The sequence below is a fragment of the Syngnathus leptorhynchus genome, chromosome 10, assembly GCF_054491065.1.
Source record: "Syngnathus leptorhynchus isolate UIUO chromosome 10, UIUO_Slep, whole genome shotgun sequence".
NCBI lineage: Eukaryota > Metazoa > Chordata > Actinopteri > Syngnathiformes > Syngnathidae > Syngnathus > Syngnathus leptorhynchus.
The window spans coordinates 3,438,915-3,464,785 of NC_141204.1; the positions used below are offsets into that span (position 1 = coordinate 3,438,915).

Genomic DNA, 25,871 nt, shown 5'->3' on the forward strand with positions numbered 1-25,871 from the left:
ACTCTTTTAACAGCTGTGTCTTTTTTTTTTTCTCTGTACACTCTATTCCTTTTAGTTGGAAATGGGTTTTTAGTGAATGCCGAAGCTGTAAAATAACAATCAGCCCTGAAGGCAAACTCCAGATGACTCACTATCATTATTCATTCAGCATTATGTGTTGGTTAAATTTTTTAAACACATGACATTGTGTTTCCAGCACAATTTAAGAGTTTTCACGTGTCTCTGTTATTGTTTGGTTAAAATTAAAGAACACATGTCAAGCACTAGCGTTGAAATTCGACCATTTTGTGTGTGGTTCTGTGGCACAAAAATAGGACAACAAATTTTGGCAACTTTTTGCGGTGCGATTAGTTCACGAACCGACACGTTATCAGAAATAATCAGAAAACAAACTGGTCGATTTCACGCTTGACTGGTGGACAGATACTCCAGAAGTGCTACTATTAACAATCCAAAAAGTCTTATTTTCGACATTATGTGGCATCTAAAACTTCTAACGCACCGTTTAAATCAGAGAATCGAAATGGGCGGTCAAGATGAGAAGACGCAAATCAGGCCAAGTGGCACAACAAGGTGTCAGACGACGTGATGGGCTGGAATCAGCAGTCGAGGCACACGCCGCCATCGCCGCCGCCATCGGTCTCTCTCTATTTATGGCACCTGTAATTTGTGTGTGGTGAGCGGCAACAGTCTTCTCAGCTGTGTTCGATTACACACCTCTGCGGCTAAAAGTCGAGCCTGGCCCATTAGCTGACTCATCGGGATATTAAAAAAAATAATAATAATAAATTTGGCTTTTTGTAAGCTTTAGTTGTACTATGTTTGCATTTATTGTTTTTTACTGAGCTGAGAACAAATGTGATATGAAGTCAGGAGCCGAATCGATACAAGAAAACATGAAACTTGTTTGTTCTACTTTGTTTTTCTGAGTAACTCCCCGTGTGATTTTAAGCCACAGTAGGGAAGAAGTACGTTTCTGCTGTTTTTCCCGAGAATTCTGTCGCAACTTACCGATGTCACTGTCACTTCGCCGAAATGATGCCCAAAATGCCCATTACGTTGTTTTAAACTCAAGTCCGAGCATCTTCGGCCAAATTATGCGGAGTGTCGCAGGGCGTTCACTCTCGATCTGTCTTTGACAAAGCAGCGTGGCGGCGAGGTGACAATTAAATCGTTATTTGGTGGCTGCTACCTGATTGATCGGAGTTAAAAATAGCCACGTTTGGTAAAGTGCACCGGGGATTCTCGCGTGAGTCTCGCTCAAATGTCTCACAGCATTTCTTAGAAGCTATACTCTCCTGCGTCATGTTTTTAAAAGCAGTCAAATTGGGTAAAAGTAGGGAGCTTTAACAAAAGGCCCAGAGCTGCCGTGCTCGCTTTAGATTGCTTGGTTGGGGGAGCGGATGACAAACGTGTTCTCAGAATCTCTCTGCGGGAAGCGTTCTCATCATTCTCGCGACACAATATAATCTTCGGTGCGAGGGCTGCTGACCATATGACACTTTCTTACCCCATTTGCTCTTCTTTGACAGGATATGAGAAGCATCTAGCGAGCACGTGGCGGAGCCTCGGTGTGCTACCACGCCAAAGCCGTTATCGCGTCCTGACAAAGTCGTTTTAAGCTGCTGAGGAATTCCAATAGACGGGTCCAGGTATAGAGATTAAGCTAAAGATGTTACATATGTGACAACGGGGAGGATGAGAAAATCATTTGCTGTTGCGGGACAGAAAGCGAGCTGATGTAGACTCGTATAAAGAGTGGAGTTTTACTGTCATAAAAATCGTGACACACAAAAAAAATGTGGAATTCATTCTTGCAAGGTTTGAATATTTCCTCAGCAGGAATGCACCGAAGCGCAAAGGAAGAATACATCTTTTTTAGTATTAATATTTAAGGTGTCAACATTGTAGGGACAGAACGCTGCTCATAATTGATTTTTCGCTGAGAAAAAAACAATTACAAGAAATTGAATTTATCACTAAAAACAACAAACTAAGAAAACGTAATTCCGAAAAGGCAGAAATTAATGGTGTAATATTATTAAATTAAATCAAAATGAGTTGTTTTTGATCTGGTGGGGCATTTCCCAATGTGCCCCGAACCACTAAACATGAGTTACGACTGCAATTCCAAGGGCAGAATTGGCTCTCCAATATAGTTATGCTAGACCAAAGTCAGTTTTCATTACTTTCATTTTCAAATGAGTCAAAATAAAAATAAGCCACACATACACACCCACCCACCCACTTATTATGTACGGTGAGGGGTAAGACGTGTCAACAGGAGGCAGCAGAGAGTCCCGGTGTCAACGCGACATGCCACGAGAAGCGCGGGCGGCACACAGGTGTCAGCCAGCGCGCCTGCCTCAGGCCCGATGGCGGCGTGACGCTTACGAGACGAGGCAGAGGCGTATAAACTTCGGGGGATGGAGGGGGGGGGGGGTGGGGGGTTAGTGAGCGTTACACAGTGTCAAGCCTCCCTGCTCCACATCATCGTGCACGTATGGCCTCGCTAATGTGATCCGCCGCGTTGAAGTCATTACGGGAAGAAGCAGGCCATTTGAATGTCTGTCGAGCCGCATCAAACAGGGTTTGTTGTTACGGCAGCCTGCTAAGGCGTCATCGCATTTATTCGGAGAACGAGGAAAAAAAAAAGATTTTGGCTCATTCAATCAAAACTGACAGCCCAAAGTCATGTCGGAGAAGATGGGAGGTATGTTTCCACAGCACCTGCACTCTAGGATGACTACATCTTTGTAATTCCTGCAAAAATGTATTATTGTATAAGGAATAACGTGAAAATTATTTACGAGAAAGCAATATAGGGTCCTTTGGGAGTTTCGTGCATTCTGGGGTCGTATCTGAAACCCCGACAACAAAATGTGCACTATAATGTTTTTTGTAAAAGCACAGGAAGGACATAAGTTTTTTTTTTTTGCTTCAATTTAACATTGTGCTGCTCCATGTGAAGTGTACATCTTCACCAGCTGGGGGCAGTACAGCACAGCTTTCGAGATATACAGTAGAAGACGCCACAATAATGTTAGTCATTCTATGCTGAGGATAAATCATGTCTGAGTAGTGTTGCTGTATATTATCCATATACATGTGCTGCTTAATAATAAATATTATCCATGGAGGACGGACTTAATCCAAAATGTTTCTAGCACAGTTCCACTGGAGCAGAATGGCAGAGTGACACGAAAGCTACAATTTGCATTTACACGCGATTCAAGATGAGGACGGATAATGCCATCTCAACAGGAGCGCCGTGAAGCTAACTACGTTACATAAACACTATTATACTAAACAATGAATCCCTAGATTACCTTTTGAGTCAGACCTCTATTACACGGGGGGGGGGGGGGGGGTGTTAATGCAATGATCGTGTTTTGTATTTAGAGGAACAATAGGACTAGCGGGATGTTTGAAATCGAGGAGCAGTCATGGTGTTTTTCTTCATTTGTATTCCCCCGATAGAAGCTTTTAGCGGAACGACTATGGAAAGCTGTTTGAGCATTTATTCAATATCAGTTCAAGGTCCGCATGCGATGGTCCAGTCTGCGTCCTCACAAGTGTAGAGTAGAATGACGAGGGTGCATTCGTAGTTTGGTCCGGGAGGCATGACACATGCATGCTAATTGGCTTGAGTAGTGTTGTTAGCGTAGCACGTTTTTTTTCGAGTAAGCTTTGATAGTAGTGGTGGCAAGAAAATCGTTATAGTTAAGAGACATCCATGCAATGGATTTTCTTACGCTTGAGTGGCCCTTAATGTGAATATCATGGAAAACAAATAAATGGCTTTGTAGCTCCGACGCTACCAATATCTAGACCGCATGCACCTCAATTAGCACATTGACCTTTAAAAAAAAAAACTGCTGTGGTGTTAATAAAATATTACACTCAATTATGTAGTCATTTTTTATAGCTGGACGGCAAACTGTGGGGGCGGGGCACAAAGGTGGTCCGGATGATTGAGACTGTGATTGACAGCTGGAATTAGCCAATCCAAACAAGCAGCACGCATTTATTGATTTTTATTTTATATATTTGTGTAACTCTGTCGGAAGCATCAAAATAATTTAGACTTTGTTCTCGGCTTGATGTCGATTCAGTACTTGGCTCTTAATTAACATGCACATTAATTTAACTTCATAAAAGAGTTTTGAACACAATGGCAAGAAAAGAGAAGCTGCAAAAGCAGACAAAAAGGAACATAATTAATTTTGGCCATCTATGCCCTTTTTTTTTTTGGGCTTGAGAACCCGCCGCCACACATAATTCATTCCGGCCTCCCAAATACATAAAAAGAAGAAGAAGAATGAACATAATTAGAGGAAAATGTAATAATCTTATATATTGATATGTGGGAGTTAGGAGATGAATAATAGAGTAGGTGTGCATAAAATCAATTGGGAATATGATTCTATCACCTTCTCTATCGTATAAATTTCTTATTACTATAAAATATTATTAATTGCCTCTTTGGGTCAGTTAAATGAAGATAAATGGCTTTTTTGTGATACTTCCACAAAACCTGGATGACATCTCATGGTGAACTATGGTAGCAAAGGGAAATGGGGTTTGCTATGTTGTTATAATTCTAGTTATGCATATTTTAGCACAGAATTTGGAATAATTTATGACTTCTTAGCTGATTTTATTGTGATGAATATTATTGCAAAAAAAGGTTGCAATTTTGCTGCATGTGCACTAAAAGCAACATACGTCAGCTTTTTAAAGGGGGCATAATCTGGAAAATGGACTTTTTAAATGATTGGATATGAATAGGTGGAATTCTGGAACATGTAAATCTTTGGACAGCAGATAAAAGAAGCAGAGGGGAAATGAAGTTTGATCCAAATCTAAAAACTGAAATCATAATGACTATTCTGTCATATTACACATTCTCTGTGGAAAAGTAATCAAGGTATCTGCAGGTTTGAGAAAGACAAATTGATGACTTTTCCAAATCGTTTTTTAAGACCATATCGATCAAATTTAACTGCCCTCAATCACTGAATGTGGCCAGTAGGCTATAAAACAAGTTTCAATTAGTCTGCAATCATCATAAAAATGTTTTCAAAGTTGTTGTTTTTTTTGGAAAAGTTGTTTATTGAGTCCGGCAGTTTTAAGACTCTTGAACAACGGACATAACGAGTCTGATTTGGCTGGAAAAGTAAAGCCTTAGATGAGAAAATGTGCATATTTTGGATAAACTCGTAACTTAATGCTTTGTATTGCATCTTGCATTGCTATGTTATTCATATATTTTACTATTGACTATTTGCCCGCACACGACATCGATATCATCATCATTATCAACTACTGGGTCAGCCTGGCAGAGCGAAGTAGCGGCCCGAACAACGATGCGGCGTGACATCACACAAACAGACATGGCGGAGTTCTACGTGTTGTTGAGCGGCCGACTAAATCATTTGCCACCTGGAAGCCTCACCCGCAGGGAAACATTATTCTCTCTATAACAAGCTGAATCCTGCCGGAGGTGTCTCTGACATAAATTGGGCACTCTTCTGGCAACAGAGCTCACAAATCACAAATACATTTCTATTCAAATACTTTTTTTTTTCTATGTTGCTTTACTTGATCGTCAAAGAAAGCGTTCGGTTTGATTTTTGATCGGCGCCTTCTTGAGGATTTGTTTCACATGCTCATTTGATCAGAGGATTTGGACTTTTGGAAATAAGTGGTTCAAAATGCGCCACGTCTTTTCCATTTTGTGTGCAATGAGCTTGCCGGGAAGAATGATGTTTTACTGGGCATTTAATTATCTGCTACTTATGCTTTACTGTCATTCTGTTTTAATTCAATAAGAGTTTGACAGTTTTATTTGGTCATTTGGCCACCGAGAGAAGATGCCAGAAAATTGTTTTATTCCTGAGAAATGAGCGTCCTCAATTCTGAAATGTTTTCATATCGTGTCAAAGTGAAGAAATGAAATAAAACTGCTTTTAAATGACGTTAAATGGCAACTTGCTCTTGCATCAAGTGTGAAATTAAACAGTCAATCGTGTCTAGCAACAATCAGTGGTGCACTTCAACCCCACAAAATCTAACTTAGGTCAAAATTAATGGTAGCTTTTAAGCCACGTGGTTAAAGTCGGCCGCGGTGGCTTTGCGAAGGTCTTGTTCATTTGAAGTTTGGACGCAAAGTGGTTACTCACAGTTTCCACAAGTTTCAAACAACACGGAAAAAGGGAGTAGATTTGGTCCGAGACGTGAAATTCACTAAGTGGGTGGCAGACTGTCGTAATGCTTTTAGCTCCCCCGCCCGGTCGTCATGGGAACAAAAGCCACACTCTGCAATTAGACAAGATGGACGGAACAAGACTAATTTCCAGCCGAGTGTCACAAGTGGGTGTTAAGTGTTCTCTATACTTTTTATATTTCGACGATGGAATATCAGAGACCATTTATGAAGACCCCTTTGATTTTTTTTTTTCAATTGTCAAAAGAAAGCTGCGGCTACTATACAGTAATTGTAAAAAAAACAAAAAAAAAAAAACTATGACGTAGACTATATCAAACATGAAAGCAAAAAGGACAGAACATTAAAAATAATATAGATCTATATTTAGATAGACATGGATGAGTACGTTGATATATCAATATATATTGCCTGGATTTGCACGGCGGCCATTTTTTTTTATTTGTATAAGTGCATGCGAACAAATCGGTGCCATCTATCCTTAAACAGGCAGCTTTACCTTTGTCTTCTAAAACTCACGACACGATTAGGAATAAGCAGCCACTTGATTGTTTGCACTCTTCCTTTACGAGCCGCTTCCATAAACAGCTCACGTTGCTATGATCTGAAAAGCGCCGCAACAAACGGCATAAACAGCACTGGGCCGCCATATTTTCTAGCCAACAACGACTGGGAGGCTCTCATTTCCCTCTGACAGATGGACGGGAGCGACCGGGGCAGAAATCATTAAGCCGGCCAAAACCCGGCAGAGCCGTTTTGATTGTGTGGCCCCGAGCCTTACCTGATTGCTCATAGAACTTACTGCCTGCGCCGCGTTGACAGACGTGAGCTTCTCTGGACATTTACACAGCGATTTGTGGTCGCGCCTGCTTCTCTTTGGGGAGAAATCGCTCGGGTGAGGGATGAGCCGGCTCTCCGTTCAAAAGAGCCAGCAGATTGGACACCCTCAGCAGGAGAGACGGCGCTCGAGCTGGGAGAAGCTCCCGCAACCTGCCGAATGCTTTTCATGGCTCATCATTTGCAGCCGGGGCCAGCTGCCGACGCCGCTCGCCATTTTTTTTAAGCCTACGGCGAACCGCCCGGGGACTTCTCTAGCTCCTGTACTCGACCATTAAACTCATTCTCAGCCGGCACAATCAATATGAAAATTTGACGTCTATAGCCGTCAGTGGTACTGAATGATGCTGCTGAAAAAAAATCGGAGAGCTTGCAGTTGGTGTCATTCGATCGTACCTAATATCGTGACTGATGACAACAAATCCACCAAAGACAGCCAGACGGGCATATTTGTGCACAACTCCGTCATGGCGCCGACAGCCGTGTCACGTCTCTGTCTGCCTTGACGAGGCTTAATAACACGTCAAATTCGGTTACGGCGGCTCGTCTGCCTGCGCTGACTGACACGCCAGCCGGTAAATCAATCCACTTAAAACAGCGCTCCCATTAAACCCCACCGGAGTCAACTTTGCCATCAGCCCCGCGGTCCCTCGGCCCATTGGGAATTCACCTCCGACAGGTGCCGACTGCAAGTACGCAACGCGGTAGATTACAAGGCGTCAAAACCGGCGCTGACGCATAACGAGCGAGTTCTTCAAAGCCGCTTCAGATGGAGTGTTAATAATCCATGCGTGGGTTTAATTATAAATCAGTACGCGTCGGACTCCTCCTGAGTCACTGCAACATCAGTCTTTTGTCGGACGGCGCTTAGACGTGCGAGACTTTCGGAAAAATATAGATGAGTTTGGCCCTTTCTGACAGTTTTATTGTGTCGGCGCTTAAACTAGCCCAAAAAAAAAAAAGCCTCTTAACAATACGGATAGATTAAATGTGAAAGACCTCACACGGGGAATAAAATTGACATGTCAGTTTTTACTGCTCTTGGAAAAAGTGGTGATTAGCAATCTCCGATCTTGTTTGTGTCAAATGATGTTTTAACCGTCCAACATGGGAATAAATTATCGAAATGTGGCTCGATTGTCAAAAGGGAAGTCTTGGCAAGTATCTCTACACACGTTTGAACGCTCACCTGTACTCCTCTTGCGTAAAGATGGGAATCCGCGAGGGTTGAAGGACGGTGATCTCCACCAAGGTGCCGTTGGTCTTCACGGGCTCGCCGTCGTCAAAGGCGATGACAAACAACTGCACGGCAGCCACAAACGACACCTTGTTTACAACACGCGTTTACGATACAGGTTTGGTGTCCGAGACATTCTCATTAGAAGCAAATGTCATGTTTTGAAAAATTTCAAATAACACATAAACAAGACGGGTCACCTTGGGATGATGGCTTTATATTACAAGCTGCGAGTGTAAACGCCACAGAGAAATGATGTCATCCAATAAACAGATATCACGATTGGTACATTTTCAATCCGTGGCTTCTCCTCACCTTAAAAGTCAGGCTGGGCTCCTCGTTGAGGTTGACTTTAGTGACGATCCTTCCGGTGATTTCTTCCACATCAAAGATGCTCCCGCTGTACGGCGACTTGTCCTGGTCCACTCTGTAGCGCACAAAACTAGCCGGCGTGCCCTGAAAAAAAGGATAATTGTAGCCTCAAATCATAAAGCACTCCAAAATTGGCTGCCCGGTCAAAAATGATTTTGGATTATTGGATTTTTTTTCCAAATTAAAAAAGATAATATTCTTGGGGGGGGAAAAAAAGCACGCTAAATACCCAAACGATGAATTTTGCAATTGTCCTTGATTACACTGCCTTGTATAAATCATATGTTATTTATGAATTCAAAGTTCTTGACATCAATTTTATTAAAAAATGGCAAAGAGTTCTTTATCAAACTCAGCCCCGCAGTCTCTGGAATAAATCACTCGCATGAATAATTAGTAAGCGCCGCACTAACAGTGACGCTTGGATTAAGATTAAACGCGCTTTCTGATTGCTGATCATCTTTATAGTTCTTCTTACCTCGATTTCCTACCCAAGGACAGAAGTGATCTTTTAATCATCTTTATTTTTCCCAATCTGATCTGTTGCCAAGGGGACTGACTGGCCAGCTCGGAGGAGACAGTGACGAGAGATAAAACCGCAAGCGTGAACATGTCCCCGAGCGGACTCTTTCTCACCCACGGGGTTAAGAAACCTTCTCGGGAAATTCTCGGGGGGGATTTGCGGCACAATGAAAAAGGTTTTCACAGTGGATAGACGGTAAAACTCAAAAATAACATTCGCACTGTATTGTATTGCAAACAAAATGGCCGCCGCTTGGCTCTGTAAACATTATCTACCAGTCCACCTCAGTAGCTACTCAAGCTCAAACTACTTTTTGTTTTAGAAAATATATTTTATGAGCCATATATTGAGATGTTTACAAAGATCCATCCGTCATTTTTAGAGGTTGTAGATGTGTCAATGTAGCAGCAGTCAATAATATCAAATGAGTCCAGATGTCTCTTGGATTAAAAAAATAAATAAATATCACTCAACAGATTGGTGGCTCACTGACAGCCCTTATCAATCACTCAAAAAGCCCTCCCGTCTCGGTTTCTTGTCGGGATAATCATTGCTTATTTACACCTGATTTGATGCAAGATTCCGACGTGTCAACGAGCGTGATGAATCGAAATATGTTTCACAACCAAGTCGCGTTTTACATGCAGGACAAAAAACAAAAAAATAAACACAATCAAGTGCAATATGTAGCTGCTCAGAAATCTTAAAAAAAAATATCCACAGTAAAATAAAAATTATTTAGCAAAATATATTTGTTTCTTTTTTCAAGAGTTTAAGCACGTGCTGCGTTTTTTTTTTTTTTTAAATGATCCCCAATGCCAAAACGAACATGTTACGCTGTTGCTGAAATGAAAGTCATGACCGCTCAGTACTTCATAAAAACATCCGAGATGGTTTTGCATCTGCAGTAATAGAGGGATTAAAATTAAAAGTGCAAAATAATCAAATTGACTTCCCAGTCCAGCGCATTTAATCTAATTAAACACCACCCAAAAATGTCAGGCTTTCCAACAAAATTACAAAGGCTACATTTTTCCGTCTTACCGCCATGTTGTTTTGTTTGTTTTTTATTCATAAATAACAGACCTTTTTGTTAGGGTTTATGAACTATCTTGATCGTATGATTATGTTGGGATGTAGACTAGAATGATGAACTTTGTTTTAACCTTTTACCTTTCCTTGACTCTGAAAAGTTTAACCATTCAGTTGTTGACACTTTTCAAAGGGTGTGTTGTTTAGTTAGTCATCTGGAAGGCTCCACTAGGTTTTATTTCCACGACCTCGTAAAACAATAAACTGGGACCCTCTGAAGTGGTTAACCATTTGCTGAGGTGACCACCACACATGTAAATTGTCACCCCCAGCTTGGCCACTCTCACCCCCACCCTTCTTCTCTCAATAAATACTCTCTTGCATTAATCCAACGGCAGACTTTGTTCGGACATTGCTGTATCTACAGTAACGAACAAACTCTCCACTTGCAAGTGTTCAAAGGGCATACTGTCTCCCGTGTGGTTCTTGCAAAATAAGTTAGAGTCAGAACATCCCTAACACTTTTCAAACTCGGCCATGAGAAATAACACATTCCAGACCATTTGTTTCCATGGTAATCTCATTCGCAGTGATGGAGCACTGGATAAAAAAACAGAGTTCACTTGACCGTCAATCCTCCCAAGGTTTAAGACGCGTAGATATTTGTCTCGCCGCGAAGCTAACGGGGGATGGTCCGAGTGTTTGGGAACTTTTGACAAAGACGTACAACACCGTCTGGGCCTGCGATACATGTATTGCGTTAGGCCTTTGACGGACACTCTGTCAATAAAATTCTTTGAGCCTCGGGTCAATAAGAAAGCGGGTAAGTCCACTGCTGTTAGGAAATCGAATTGGCGTGTCAGTCAAAAGCCCCGCCGTGCGTCACGCCATTCGCGGACGCCGACCGCATGCTCGAGGGAGGTTATGTTCTCATATCGCAGAAGGTTTTTGGAAAGTGTTTTTGTGCGGTGGTATGCCTCGAGGCAGAGGCAAGTGGATTCAAATTGAAGGTAAAGTTTGTGTAGCCAGTCCCAAAATTAGCTCCGGGGTGAGAAATATTCATTGGACCGAGTATATCATGGCGCTATTTAGATACAAGCTACTAAAAAAAAAGGTCACTTTTTCCATTTTGGTTGAGTTGAGTGTGACCTTAATGGGGGCAAGGGCTGTGAAAAATGAACAGCAAGCTATCATCAGTGGCTGCCGTCGCTCATCGGTCAGTGCGACCTTTGACTGCCGGCTGAAATATTCTGAGGAGTTGCGAGAGACACCGTCAAAGAAAATAGATGACAGGATGGAACATCAAGTCCGAGGCTGTCTCAACAGATTGAAAAAAAAAACCCCCAAAAAAAACAATCCAAGATGCTACAGTGGTTGAGTGAGTCATCGTAATAATGAGAACGGTTCGACCACCCTCGGCTGGAACCGCCCTGGAGTCAAAGTGCAAAGCCAACTCCGTGAGAACCCATGAGCTTCAGGAGCCGCTGATAATAAAAGGAAGTGGAAGTCAAGGCTCCCCAGAATGATGGAAGCTGAGAGGGCAGCACAGCGAGGTCAGTGTTTTGAACCTTACACTGAAAAAGTGTTTAAGAAAAGATGTGGTGGGACACCTTCCGCGTCTCACGGAAACAAGTCGAGTATGAAATGTCAAAAAAAATATTAGTCGGAACGACTGACGAAGAACAAAACACACAATTCGATATTTTGTTAGCGTGGTGCAGACATCTTGGCTACGTTTTATAATGTCGTGACTGATGCGTTCCAGAAGTAAATAGACTCAAGTCATTATTGCTCCACTCCCGAGAGATACTCAATGGATACGGCAGCGTGAGGAAAAATTAAATAAAAGAAAAATAGAACATGTATATTTTCTCAAGTACGTCAGTGTCAAAGGCTAAAGGCTGGTGATTCATGTCAAGTCAAAGCGTCGGCATCGATGCGAGCCGGTGAAGCGCGTAACCTGCGTGGAGCGGAGGGGGGGTGGGGTGGGTGGCTGTTCAGAAATGAAAGCATGCGGGAACTTTCAAGTGCGTGGCGTGAAACCGGCGAACAAATGAAAACCTGTGATGTTCAAAGAAGCGACGTGTGGTGAGGAAGCGAGACCTCGCCGAGCCTTTCTTTCATACGCCTTCATTAAAAAGCACACGTAGGTTGCCGGCTTTGTTGCGCTTGGTATTGACGGCACATTTGAATTAAAAATAGAGTTGTAGCAAAATATCTGTCTGTGCACATGTGTGTTGAAAATTGTACTTCTTTGTAAAAACGGATGCGAGTGATACCCAATTTGGCTCGGGCGCACCCTTGGCGGTTTACAATATGACGTACTCACCGGTGGGTCCTGGTCCTCGGCGAACACGGTGGTGATGACCGTCCCCTTCTCGGCGTTGGGCGCCACCATGCCTGTGTACAACGGTTGGCTGAAGAATGGGGAGAAGTCGTTCATATCCTGCAAAGAAAGCGATATGTCCTGAATGGAGCTCACAAATGGAAGATCAGAACGGTAACGCTTCTAGAGAGTCGTTTGGAGCCGTTGTCCGTTAAGGGACTGAGCTAATGATGCTAACGTCCATTAGCGATTGGCTCATTTGTTATTTATGACTGTACAATTTTGGATTGTAAAATCTGTAAATGTATCAATAGTGAGTTCAGATGACTAAATATCGAGCTGTGGGGGAAAAAAAAAAAACCATAAGCACTAGATTTTTCTTTGGCAAGAAAAGTGAGTTCATATTAGACCACTAGAGGCATCAACCTACGCTGCTTTCTTGACATGACAATTCCCTCATCCACAGAGCATGCAAACTTCTCCAACTAACAAGCTGCTTGTTAATAATACACAACAGAAGGGTGTTGAACTTTGTCCGTCTTGATAACCTTGAAATCGCCGGAAAAAAAAAAATACCCCGGGCTGTTCTTCCTTTCACATTAGCTTGGTGTTATTTTCCAATTGTGACAGTCTTGAGTATTTATAAACGGGTCCTGCAGGAGAACACGACCATCGTTTTTTTTTGGTGTGATCACCACTGCGGATTAAAGACGTTTGATTCTGACGCCGAGGACACGCGGGACATTGTACGCCGCAGAGCATCCTCCGAATGAGTCGACAACAAAACAAGAGGAAATCAAACGCTAGATACTTCAAATGGTTCATAAAAAATGTAATCGTTAAAAATGTAGTAGTTTTCAAAAAGCCGACCGTAGTAGGACTGATCTGCTTTTTGTCGACCGAACGCAGGTGCTAGGTGTCATGTCCTTATCAAAGGACACCCGTCTTACGTTCAAAATAATTTCAGCTGCGGTTATTTTTTGAAAGTGGTCAATAACTCAAGTGAAGTGAGTTGGCTTCTGGACCTCGGGGTGAAAGATATGACACGGCGCTGAGAGCTTGCGGTGGGGGTGAACGTCAAGGGGGGGGGGGGGGATTCTTACCGTGATTCGCACCGTGACTGTAGCCTGCCCCGGGGCCGTGATGCCTCCCTGGTCGACCGCTTCCACTTGGAACGTGAATGACGCTCCCGTTCCCATCGCTGCCAAATCCTCAAAGTCCAGAGTCTGTAGCACGGCTAACTCCCCGGTGATTGGGTTCAGGGAGAAGAGCCGGCGGGCTGATTCCGACTTGATCCGGTAGGTGACGTTGGAGAAGAGGTCAGAATCCGTAGCCTGGGATAAAAAAGAAAAAAAAAAAACGCTGAAGAGTTCAAGCGCACAAACATGAAACGTTTGCAGTTCCGCTTTGTTCCTTCGGAGGCGGTATTGCATCACTACCGTGGCAAGAAGGAATTGTCGAGCGGCTTCCTCAAGGGATTGGAAGCCAGTGTTACTCACTGATATGCTTGAGGGCTTTCTTCACTCACAGAAGCTCACTTACATTATATAACGCTACCACACGTTCTGCTGTACTGGTAATGCGGCACGGGATCCAATCGTGATGAGGAAACCAATACTCGACTGAAAGTATTTATATATATATATCTAGTATAGTATATTTCCTTGTTTTTTATAAATCTATGGGCCATTCTAAGTTTTAACGATAGTCATGATGGTGGTCCTTAGAAAGGTCAAATTATATTTTGAGGTGGTACTCGGTGTGGAAAGTTTGAGAGCCACCTATCTAGAATGATTTATTGACGTCGAAATGGGGTTCAAGTAAAGGGCATCGTGTACATTTTTGGACATACAATTTGCATAAACAACAAACGTGCGTGCTGGCATTTTATGGACGAATACATTTTGTAGGGTAATACATCCGGATGTTATTATACTATGGAGTAAAGATTACTGCGTATGGGTACTCGCGGGATGAAATTATCTCTCGTAAACGTATGAATCATTTGCAATAACATGCATATATGTATGCGTGCGTGAATCCTTTATGCATTCCGTTGAAATATGTGTCCTTGGAGATAACATCCAATCTAATTGTCTTGTGATCACTCTGTGAGTGTCCACTCTCGGTTGAGGCAGATGAATGTCACTCAGTCAACCCTTCGCCCTTCGCTTTCTCTCCTTTTACTTCCTAGCGCTGCGGAAATTGTCGCTTACAATGTGCCGGCAATTACTCATCCCTCCACTCCGTTTGCTTTGCATATTTCGTGTGCCGAGGGGCGGGAGGGGGGTGGGGGGGAAGAAATGGGCAGTGACATTTGACAGAGGAGACAATCTAAAGACACACTCCACTAAACTATAGATATGTATAATGAGCAAGCACACTCACGCTCAGCGTCAAGATAACGGTTCCGACCGGACTGTTCTCGGGCACGTTGACCGTATACGTCGGCTGCGAGAACACCGGGCTGTTGTCGTCGATATCCGTCACCTGCACCGTCAGGGTCAAGGTGGTCCGCCGGGGGTCTACGGCCCCGTCGGAGGCTTCGATCACCAGATCGTAGCTGCTCTTGAGCTCGCGATCGAGCGGTACCCGGGTGTAGATGCTGCCGTTGGCGGTGATTACGAACAAGGCGGGGTGATTGACGACACGGTAGCTCACTTGGCCGTTAGCCCCCGCGTCTGGATCTGTGGCCTGCGGGGATCAAAGACAGAAGGGCTCGGTTGTAAAGATGAGATATTACCTTTGTGTGCTGGCTACATGAATACATGCGGAGATTAGATGCGCTTTTAGCTGGGAATTACATGATCTATACTACCATGTGAAACCTGATGCCTTTTTTAGTTCCGCTGAAATGAAGTCAGCCTCGAGTGGGAATGCTTTTAAATCCAGATTTGAATTTATACTGTTCCTCATCCTAATTGAAGTCTTATATTGTATTTTTCAAATTTCTTGCACTGTATTAACACTGTCATTTTTGTAAGCTATCTTTTGATGACAAGAGTAAAGTCGCCGCGCCTTGCTAGCAGTCAACGACGCAATTTTTGTAAGCTATCTTTTATTTCGGTTTTTGTTTTTTAGATGTCTTTTATTTTTTTGTTTGTAAATGCTTTTAAATATTTTACTTTCAATAAACTCAACTTTGTGTACGACACGCACGACACAAATAAAACTGCCTCGCTAGCTGACAATGACGCAATGCCATTAGCATGCTAAAGCCCTGGGATGAAAAATACATCAAAAGTCATAAATAACCTCATTTTCCTCCTGACCCGACAGACGTAAACTGTCAGTAAGCCTATTTACATACGCATTAATAGCGCAAAGCGCTAAATATTCACCGCGAATGAGGAGCACATTTCAAAAGTGAAGGCGTTTTGCCTGGAGGCTGACAGCAGCTGTTTTGTGTTTGATCTGATCCAGAACACGATCCATTAGAGCCGGGCTTTTCATTCTAACACCTTACATATTTACTCAGCACGCAGACGCCGGCTGAAACAAGGCTCACATCTTTGTCATCACTTGGGAGACGCGAGTCCTTGTGACGAATTGGCCGCCGGTTCAAAAGGCCAACACGCACACCGGTTACGCAAGGCCCGCTTGTCACCACAAAGGACGTCTTTTGAATGAACCTCGGGGGGGAAAAGAAGCTATTCTTCCAGTCAACTGCATCAAATAACAAATGAAGAAAGTCCTTCACGTTTGACCTTTCACATTTTGACTGTGTAGACAAAGGGTCCGTTCTACTGATTTTTGCTTAATTATGAATGAATGAGATGACCATGACGAAATTCTTTGGGAGCTTTTATCTAAAGCATGGTAATGCTGATACTTCACCATCGCAATCGAGGTACTCTTCATTAAATGTCTGAAAATCCTCAAACGTCTTCAATATAAGCTGAAAGTCGACACTAATGTTGGCTCAACTGAAGCCATGCAATCCTTCACGTGAAGTTTACTTAAAGTTTGAAGCACATACATATGTAATAAAGATTAAAATAAATTGTATGCTTAATCTACAGGCTGGATAATTGTGCTCGCTTGAGGGCATCAAATTGGACACTGACTTCCTGTATGTTCAAGCCTGAATGTCGTCATTAATATTCATACATCATTCACTGGGAAATTAAATGCCAAAAACATGTTTCGCAATGATAAAAAAAAGTGAAAGAAATTCATACAATCCTGGAACAGCACCAATATTTAATAGGTTTTTTTTTTCTTGGCTCGTGCACGACGTTTTAAGGAATGTTACGAAGGATTTTTTTCGGCTTAAATAAACAAACGGCAAATATCAACGAAGCAGATAATTAAGAGTGATCAAATTATACAAAATTATTCATACGAGGTATGTAAGATCAAGGAAAGTTGATCTGTTTTTTTTTTTTTTATGGGTCTGGAACAGATTAATGACATTTCTATCCATTTCAGTGGGGAAAGTGGATTTGAGACACGAATGCTTTCACTTTTGAGTGTGTCAATAAAATTAGGACAGCACAGTCAGCAAATGGCGCACATTTGGCTCAGGATTTGACTCCTAAGAATCTCCAGGACGGGCCAAACTGCCTTAATAGTCTTAATCAGGCATGTTTTTATGCGCAAAGCAATTAAGCGTATAAAAAAAATAAAATGAACCCGGTAGTTAAAAACTGAGTGTATGACCACCTTGACGCATTGTAAAGTTTTAGGACACGCCGTTTAATGTTCCCCAGATTTTAGCATCAGCGTTTTATTTGAACTATACTTTCTTTATACGTCTTCTTATGGAAAGTGTGCCCTTGGTGAACAACTGCACAGAAGGGAACACAAAGCCTCCATTCTTGACTTTCTATACAGAAGTGGATTGAGTGACTGCTTTGAAGTGATTACTCAAAATGGCCAACCTCATTTTCGTTGTCCACGCTGGCAAAAGGAGTAGGGCTGCCATGGACAATATAAAAAGGTCTCTTGATCAAGCTCATCTCCAACCTCTGCAATACCGTGTCTTTAGAATTAATGTACTTTGCTTTGTAGTCCTGAAAAGGCCGAGCACGGAAAACTGAAGGGACGACGGGATTCGGGCGCTTGGAGAGGTAAAAGGCAACTCGGCTCTATAAACTAGGATTTGCAGGTGGATTTGTATGATTCAAATACGAAATGCAAAAAGAATTATATTTTCGTCGAAAAGACCGAGTCCACTCTCGTTTCAAGTTACATTTCAAAGAGGTTTAAGCAAAAAAAACGGCTTTAATTGTGGGTCTCGCCGACTTTGCTTTTGTCTTCAGTATGCGAGACGCGTTTGCCATTGGCGGGACATCAATCGACTGACTAGGCCATGAAACAATACTTCATTTCTTTGTCTTCAAAAAGTCGGTCTTGCTTTCATCCAAGTATTAAAAAAATAATTGTATAAATTAAAATTGTTTCTTTATTTTGCCGGAAACTTTTGAGCCCCTGAAAATTGAGGCTTATACTGCATAAAATTGATGTAATTTCTCACTTGGAAAATATTGCACATACATTTTAAATAAAAATGGCAAATTAATAGTTACAAATGCACCTTTCTTATAGATAAAATCCAAATGTACTTCCAAGTTAAATACAACTGAACTGTTCTTGGGCAGTGATTTTTCTTTAACGTACCACTAGAGGGCGCACGAATTCCAAAACAGCGAAAACCATTCAATCCAAATCGGTCTGGGAGGGAAAATTCCTCAACCCACACCACAAGATAATGACTCAGGAGACATCCAACAATCAGGCATTTACTGACTCCGATTGCAAGGGAGGAAAAAAAATTCGGTCTGTATTTCCGCACCCCACTTTAGGGACTCTTATGTTTTTTTTCTATTTACAGGGACTGTATTGTTACGAGCCTGAAACAATTGAACCCAGCAGAGTCTACCAGGACCACAAACAAAAAGCATCGCAACACCCCAGCAAGAATAATGACTCGGCCATTAAGCGCTATTCTAATTGAAGGCTGATAACCTCAGTGACGGAGCTCGTCTTTTTATCGATTTATCCGAACATGCGTTCGGTGTAAAGGGCAAGTGCTGACATCAGCAGTTGAGTATATTAACTTGATTTTCAGGTGATGCTTTGCTCACTGTGTTGAGTTAATTCTTAGTAGTTTGTCTTTTTTCCATGGTGTTCATCATTGACTAGCTTTTGTCACGATTGCAACAAACACTCATAGACTGTTTACACCATACAAACATATTCAATAATATCAAAATCATGAGAAGTTACATATGAACATCAAAGAGAAGAGACTATACATTAGATGAAACTATCCGTTTCACTCTTCATCATTTTGAGATTAATCCACCATTTATATGCAAATCGGGGCAGTGACTGTCGAGGAATAAAACCAAGACCAATTGATTTTATTGCGGTATCGACAATTATGCGGCTATAGACGTTAATTCTCATGTAGCCTTTCATGGTTTCAACATTAGCTCGGGGACGATTCATTTAAAGAGCTAATAACAAGGTCATCGTGATCAACGATGATGATTAAGTCCAATTCAAGCAATGAAAATGAAATGTGAGCCACAGCACCGAAGAACAAAACGAGGGACTAAACGGAAAAAAATTACCTTGACTTGTCCAACAAATAGATTGGCCTCTTCTTCTTGGACGGTGAAGTTCGTGGGGGTAGCGGGGTCAAACTCGGGGTCGTTGTCATTGACGTCCGTTACAATTATGTCAACTGTTGTTGTCGATGTCTAGAAAGGGACACAAATCCACATTTGAATGAGTTTGAAGAGAAGACATTTCAATGCCGGTGCCAAAAAACGAACAATTTGAAGAAAGTATCGCTTTTTTGTGTTTGGCTTTTAAATGTTGTTTTGTACCTTAAAACAGGTGATATAAATTCAATGAAGTTACCTTGCCTTGTGTTGATGCGCTCCCCAAATTCATGCATGATTTTCACCATCTATAAATGGCTGCCTGGCAACTGCATCACCGCAGAAACCGCGGCAGTCTTGGGTAAAAATGACTGACAGGAAACAAAGCCGTATGCTAATCACGGAATAAACGGGAATCTGGAGAAGTGGGAGTGGTCGGCCCTAGCGGCGGTTCCCACCGGACCCGTTTGAAGTTTACCCCGGCGCTTGAGCCGAGTCCATCCCGAAGGAAACGATCTAGTTCTTCTATCTCGCCGCCCTCGTGGGGATTGGCGCAATTGTTGTTTGCTTTGTTCAGCCGTAATTACAGACGTTCACACGGGAGCTGACACGTTGGAAAGCATCGCACACGAGGCCGGCTTGACGACGGGATGCACTCCCGGGGTGTTTTTAACAACAGTGTGCCGGTGACAGGCTCTATTTATTTTTCACTTTGCACAAGAGTAAATTAGTGTCAACGCCCTGGTGCGAATTTTCTCGTCAAAACCCATAAGAGCCGAGAGCCTGATTAACGAGCGGCTGTTATTTATTTCACGGCGGCGCTCCGTGGTATCTGAAAGGACGCGGAGGTGACAAGCCTGACCGGAAGCCGGTGGATAAGATCATGCTGTTCGGACTCATGTCGTGCATCAGCTGAGGGCAAAAAAAAATGATATCCCTGCTGATGTCTGAGCCCGCGAGGTGGGTCGGGATTACAGACTTCGCACTAGGAAATACTGATTTTGGAATCGGTCACACGGATATGAGCTGGGGCAACTTGAGATTTTAACTGGCCGATAAAGTTTGTTATTTCACTCTTATGTCTCAAAGCCATTCAATGATTTGAATTCTAAAAATAATGTTCCATTGGATTCAGTGCCCACTCGGAGCGGCACATCAGCAAAAAACGAATAATTCAGAGTTCTCGTTTCAGGGTCACTTCACCCTCTTATGAAGCCCAGAACTCCCCGTCTTCCTCCAGCTCCACTTGAAGAACTCGAAGGGCACTTACAGTGTGTCCCACGTCTACTCTTCTGATCCTCAAGTGACCGAGCTCACCTCTTGACCTTTAAAGTCAGGCACCCGCACCTTTGCAAAAGGAAACTCACTTCCTGCTCTCGTATCCGAAAATGTTGCTCAACTCTACGACAGCCTGCGTTCACGTCGGTTACCATGGTTACCACAATCCAAAGCTAATTCCGCATTTAAAATCCAGAGTTTCCGTCCCTTCCAACTTTGGTGCATATTTTTGATCCTTTGTTTCCGACCTTCCCCGCAGTACTTTGTCTCGCAGATGACTCGCTCACTTCGCCCCCTTCCTCGTTTAACTCCCCTCCCGTTGTGACATCTTTTCATCGCGCCGCTGACATTTGGCACACGTGAGTCACGCGGCAATTTATTTTGTGCCTCGGATGCTTCCCTCTTGTGCGCTTCGTTCTAAAAACTGGCAAAACATAGGTAAAGGTTATTGGCTCATACAATCTCTCCATCTCGAGTGAGATGAATAGCCCCGTTCCCTCCCGATCACTTCCTACACTCTTCCTGCGAAAAAAAATAAAAAATCTATTCCTCATCACTCTGTGCCGGGGAATAAAGAGATGCTTCAGATCAGACCCAACAAAGGAGGAGACCACATTTCCCCTCGGTCTGGAATGGAGACAGCTGACCAAAGATGGTCTGCTGAGATGACATCTAATTAAATTAAGATGGTTTATTTGATGATCAGTAGGAAGTGGAGAAACTCGTCTTAAGGGGGAAACTATCTGAGGGTTACGGGATTACAGAGAATTATTTGAGGTGGTTTATGTTTTTGGTGTATTAGATCATCACTGAATTTGAGGGCGATAGTGGCAATAAAACATCTTACCCCTCCAGGGTTGCCATCCGAGGCAGTGACGACCAGACGGTAGCGATCGTTGCTTTCTCTGTCCAGCGATTTTTTTAAGATGAGAAGACCGATCCTGTTGAGGAAAGCTAAATGTTGAAATCAACATATTTATGCTGATTTTCAACAAACAATATCCAGTAAAAGGCTTTGGTCTGTCCCTGCCTTTATTTGACCCGAGTAAGCACATGAATATGTCATATGTGCGAGCTATAATTTGTTGGCAGAGAGGCATTGCGGACGGCGGCCTGCGCATTCCCGAGAGCAGCACGTGGAATTATTTTTGCATTTTGTAAGACATGGCGGCGGGTGCATTAATACAAACAGTGAGCACACACAACACAATGCAGCGCAGGAGAGAATCCGCCAGGACCGCAAACAAAATGCAGCGGAACACCCGGCTAGGAGAATAATGAGTGGCGCAACTCCCCATTGTCCTGTTCTTTTCCTTTCCCGTTCTAATTGAAGGCTGCGGTGGACCACATGTGACTAGCTGTGTGACCTTTTCATTCATCAATGACATTTGTGTATTTCCCCCCCCCCCCCCCTCCCTCAACCATGCGCTACAGTTTGAGCGCTAGCTAAATAACACAAAGCTAACGGATTTTTGATTGAACGTTTTGGTTTATGACTGGACAATGTTTATTTTATCTATTGCTGCTAGAAGAAAATTCAAATGAGATGGAAGGAAAAAAAAAAAGGGAGCTTTAAGCTAAGAAAAAGACCTCCTGTGTGATAAATGTACAGCTGTCACGCTAATGATTCATGCTAATGACAGGATTAATGGCTGTAAACTGACTTGACTTCTACATTTGAGGAATGATACATTGACCATTGTTCAGGTTTACGGGAATAAATGACGCAGTGAAAGAATGTGAATCAATACAGACAGCATAGCGCCGGGACACTGATACGATACCGCCGCACAGACGGTATCAATCAAACGTCTGAGCTACAAGTTAAGTCTATTTTATGAACGTAGCAATTGACTCTATCTATACAGTGCGAAGAAATGGATAATTTACGCTTATCCTGCTGGACGTCGTCGGGCCTATGTGGTCATAAAAGGGATGACATGGTCAGCAAAGGGACTAGACAGGGTGAGTCTGTGAATTATGTGCAGTTGGACTTCATGCCAGTACTTTGGCACGCTTACAACTCCTGCTTTGGTATCTCCCACGTACAAAAAAAAAAATGCAACGCTATGTCGCTGTGTTGCTTCTGCTGCTATGGCAACCATCTCAGGGGAACCCGGGGAGCAATGGACTGGAGTGCTAATTTGTCATAATAGTTGAACACGAGCAACGACATATGCGGAGGGTCGTCGGTGCGAGAATCTCATTGCGGGGACGAGTTTAAGGCGTGAAAAATGACAAGTCTCGGCGGGTGTATTGTATGCCCAACTAAACAAGAGTCGTGGCTAATCAGTCTTAATTTTCGAGTGTGCCACATCGACATCTGCTCGGGTGTGTTTTAGCCCGACCCACTGTGCCGTATATGTCAAGCGGTGAATTCCCTGTAAGACGTCGTCAGATGCTGCCAGGAATAGACACAGCCAGCGCTGCACTTTTAATCGCTTTACTGAATGAACGCTTACAAAATAAACACGCAATGAGCGCATTCATACATAATCTGCATGACATTTAATGCCGAGGGAGTCAACACGACGATTAGCCTGTCGACAGCCAGACGCTAACCTAAGCTTACACAACAGCTATTCATTCACCGACGCCCACGTCACTCGCCGGGCACGGCCCGCCTTTTAATGCCACACACATTCAAAGTCACAGATGCGACAGACAATGAAGCAAACAATTTAACAAAAAAGAAGCGCTAAGCAGGCTAAATGGATGAATTAATCATATGAATCCATCTTTTACTATTCTTGTCCTTCTCGGTAGCTTCATTATAAAAATCTAAACAACCACGAGTATACTGTTGTTTCTATTTCGAAATGTTGTGACTTAACTTGCAGGCATATTGGTAGCCTAAAACAACAGCTTGTTGTTGTTAGCATGTAAGTCGCCAACAGCTGTTAGCCGCTCGCTAGCACTACTGTGGGAATCACAATGACAGAGTTGGGAAATCAGTGCTACTAACGATACCCAACGCGGTATAATAATTAGAATGAAACACACAGTTTTGCCGACGAGTTGAATATCCAATAAATGGTTAGACGGCGCTCTATAAAATTATATAAGAGACAAAAACAGGCAGCCGAGGTGTGTGCGAGCATCTCGAGTCTCCTCGCGTCTTGACCCTCCAAATTGACTTTCTCATTTACGAGACGGTAAAAAGGCACCTTAATATTTCATGGGGTTTCCTCACCGCGTGACAGGCCGGGATCTTTATATGCTGATATTGATTTTGAGTTGCAGACATCTATTTGTGTTTCATGTCCTCCTCACAGGTAATAAAGGTGGTGGCATCATTTTTTTGGTTGGATTTGGATCTTACCAGAACTATACTCATTCCCCCATTTTTTTTTTATTCGCCTGAATTTCGATACTCCGCATTGACATTTCTCGTAGCTTTCCTGCTAAGATTTCCACTTTCAAATCAGCCTCTCGAGTCTTACGTCGGCTTCCCTTTCCTGAGAAGTGTGACACGTGCCGTTTCATGCGCTGTCGTCTCGGGGACAGCAAAGGGGCTTGAAAAGAGGACGCTTGCAGACGGGAGAAAAGTAGCTGAGCGTGCAGCTCAAACCTCATGGCGAGTTTCCCCGACTTCAAGTAAGTACGTTCCTGCGAGCGCTTCCATTAGGATCCTTTGCGGCGTCGAAGCAGGTTAGCGCGCTCGATCCAATACATCAAATGTCAATACAGACAATTCCGCTTAAAATGAAAATATAGCGACTTTTAGCCACCAGACTTACGTTTCAGAGAGGTTGAACACCTTCTGGGAATCCCCGCTCTGGATGTGATATGTAATGGGGTCGTTTTCTCTGTCTGTGGCCTGGAGGGAGAAAAGAACGTGGGGCCTTTAAAGGTCCTAAAATGCCATTAAGGTCCAAGGCTGAGCGGCCGAATCGAGCGTGAACATACGGATGGGTGGATGAAGAAAGAATCAAGCAAACAAGGACGTTCCGAAGAGTATGTACGGCATATTTTTCTTTTTTTTTAGGTTTTTGCATCGACGTCAACGACTCACCTGCATATTGAGCAGAATGGCGCCGATCCTCGTGGCCTCGCTCACCTCCAGGTTGTACGTGAGCAGAGGGAATCGCGGCGGACTCTGGTTGTTGGGTGGTAACACTTCGATATAGACCGTTGTGATGGAGCTCCTAGCAAGAGGAGCGTTAAAAAAATAAATAAAAGTGTTTAGCATCCCACAAGGGAACTGGCGTGGAGGCTAGCGTACCTTCTGAGGGACTCTGGCGCGTTGTCAGACGCCTTGACGGTCAGCGCAAAAGATCGTCCGACGGCGAGGCTGACACCGGGTGCCACTGTGATACGGCCCGTGCGATTGTTAATGACAAAATGTCCCTGAGCCCCGGCCAGGATCTCGTAGGTCACCAGTCCGTTTAGCCCCTCGTCAGCATCTTCCGCAGTTAACTTTTGACGCAGGAAGACAGAAGCAAACAGAGCGTGAAAATGACTTGAGACAATTTGGATGTCTGGCGACTAGCAAACAGAAAAGCCAGTTTTTAAAACTATAAACGCGTTGACGATAAATCCTCGTCGACAATCGAGATCAATAAAGGTTTGGATGGAGTCAAGTCGAACAGAGAGATCTCGCTTTGATTTCAAAACGCCCAGATCAGTCAATGATTGGACGGCATCAAACCTAAAACCTGCCTACATTTTTTTATAAAGGGGCTTATAAAAAAACAGTTACGCGCTGACGCTCAACACGCCACGACCGCTGGCCTCATTTTGCCGAGGCCAAACGGACATTTCTTTAAAACAGATTAAACTCGACCTTTCCAAGTCAGACAGAAAGACAAACGAGCGCGGTCGGACTCCGAACGGAAAGGAAATGAGAAAGATGGAACTCCCTGCATGAGTGGATTTGGCCAAATGGGGTTATGGATTTAGATTTTGAGGACGCGCGTATGGCCTGGTTATTAATTGGCGGCGGCATGTTTGTGCACAGCTGCAATCAAACAATGATATTTAAAGCCAGCGTACTAATGCAATCAGGGGAGATAACGTCCCCAATCCAGTAACATAATCAGAGTAGGTAGATCGGGGGGGAAGGAAAAAAAAAAAAAAAATCAAATTGTACGCATGCATCGTTTCTTTTTTTTAACTGCATCGTTTTGCATTGTGGATTTTCATCCAATCAGATTTCAGCCTCTATGTGTCTCCATGACAATCTGATCTGGTCAGTATTTTCTTCAAGCAATCATATTTCAAATCAACAAGTTTTCTTTTTTACCTGCAGCACCGTCTCGCCAGGTTGCATGTCTGTGAATAAGTCCACGCTGTATGACACCTGAGCAAACGTGGGCGTGTTGTCATTGGCGTCGATTACTAAGATGTTAACGGTAACGGGGCCGCTCCGTTGGACGCCGTCCGACGCCACCATCTGCGCGGGCGACACATATTACACGGGG

The 25,871-nt window shown here is 43.2% G+C and overlaps 1 protein-coding gene across 3 annotated transcripts in view; it reads right to left on the minus strand.

Annotated features, from left to right (window-relative positions):
- Positions 1-25,871, minus strand: part of LOC147049952 (protocadherin-15-like) — a 109,258-nt gene that overhangs the window by 20,774 nt on the left and 62,613 nt on the right. For all 3 annotated transcript variants that reach the window (XM_085921536.1, XM_085921535.1, XM_085921534.1), the window contains 11 exons: positions 25,694-25,843; positions 24,674-24,867; positions 24,464-24,596; positions 24,189-24,268; positions 21,296-21,389; positions 19,138-19,266; positions 14,945-15,250; positions 13,660-13,890; positions 12,560-12,676; positions 8,619-8,759; positions 8,256-8,368 (listed from right to left, as the gene is read on the minus strand). In XM_085921536.1, coding sequence (XP_085777662.1) covers positions 8,256-8,368; positions 8,619-8,759; positions 12,560-12,676; positions 13,660-13,890; positions 14,945-15,250; positions 19,138-19,266; positions 21,296-21,389; positions 24,189-24,268; positions 24,464-24,596; positions 24,674-24,867; positions 25,694-25,843 — 1,688 coding nt within the window. The remainder of the gene's footprint in view (positions 1-8,255; positions 8,369-8,618; positions 8,760-12,559; positions 12,677-13,659; positions 13,891-14,944; positions 15,251-19,137; positions 19,267-21,295; positions 21,390-24,188; positions 24,269-24,463; positions 24,597-24,673; positions 24,868-25,693; positions 25,844-25,871) is intronic.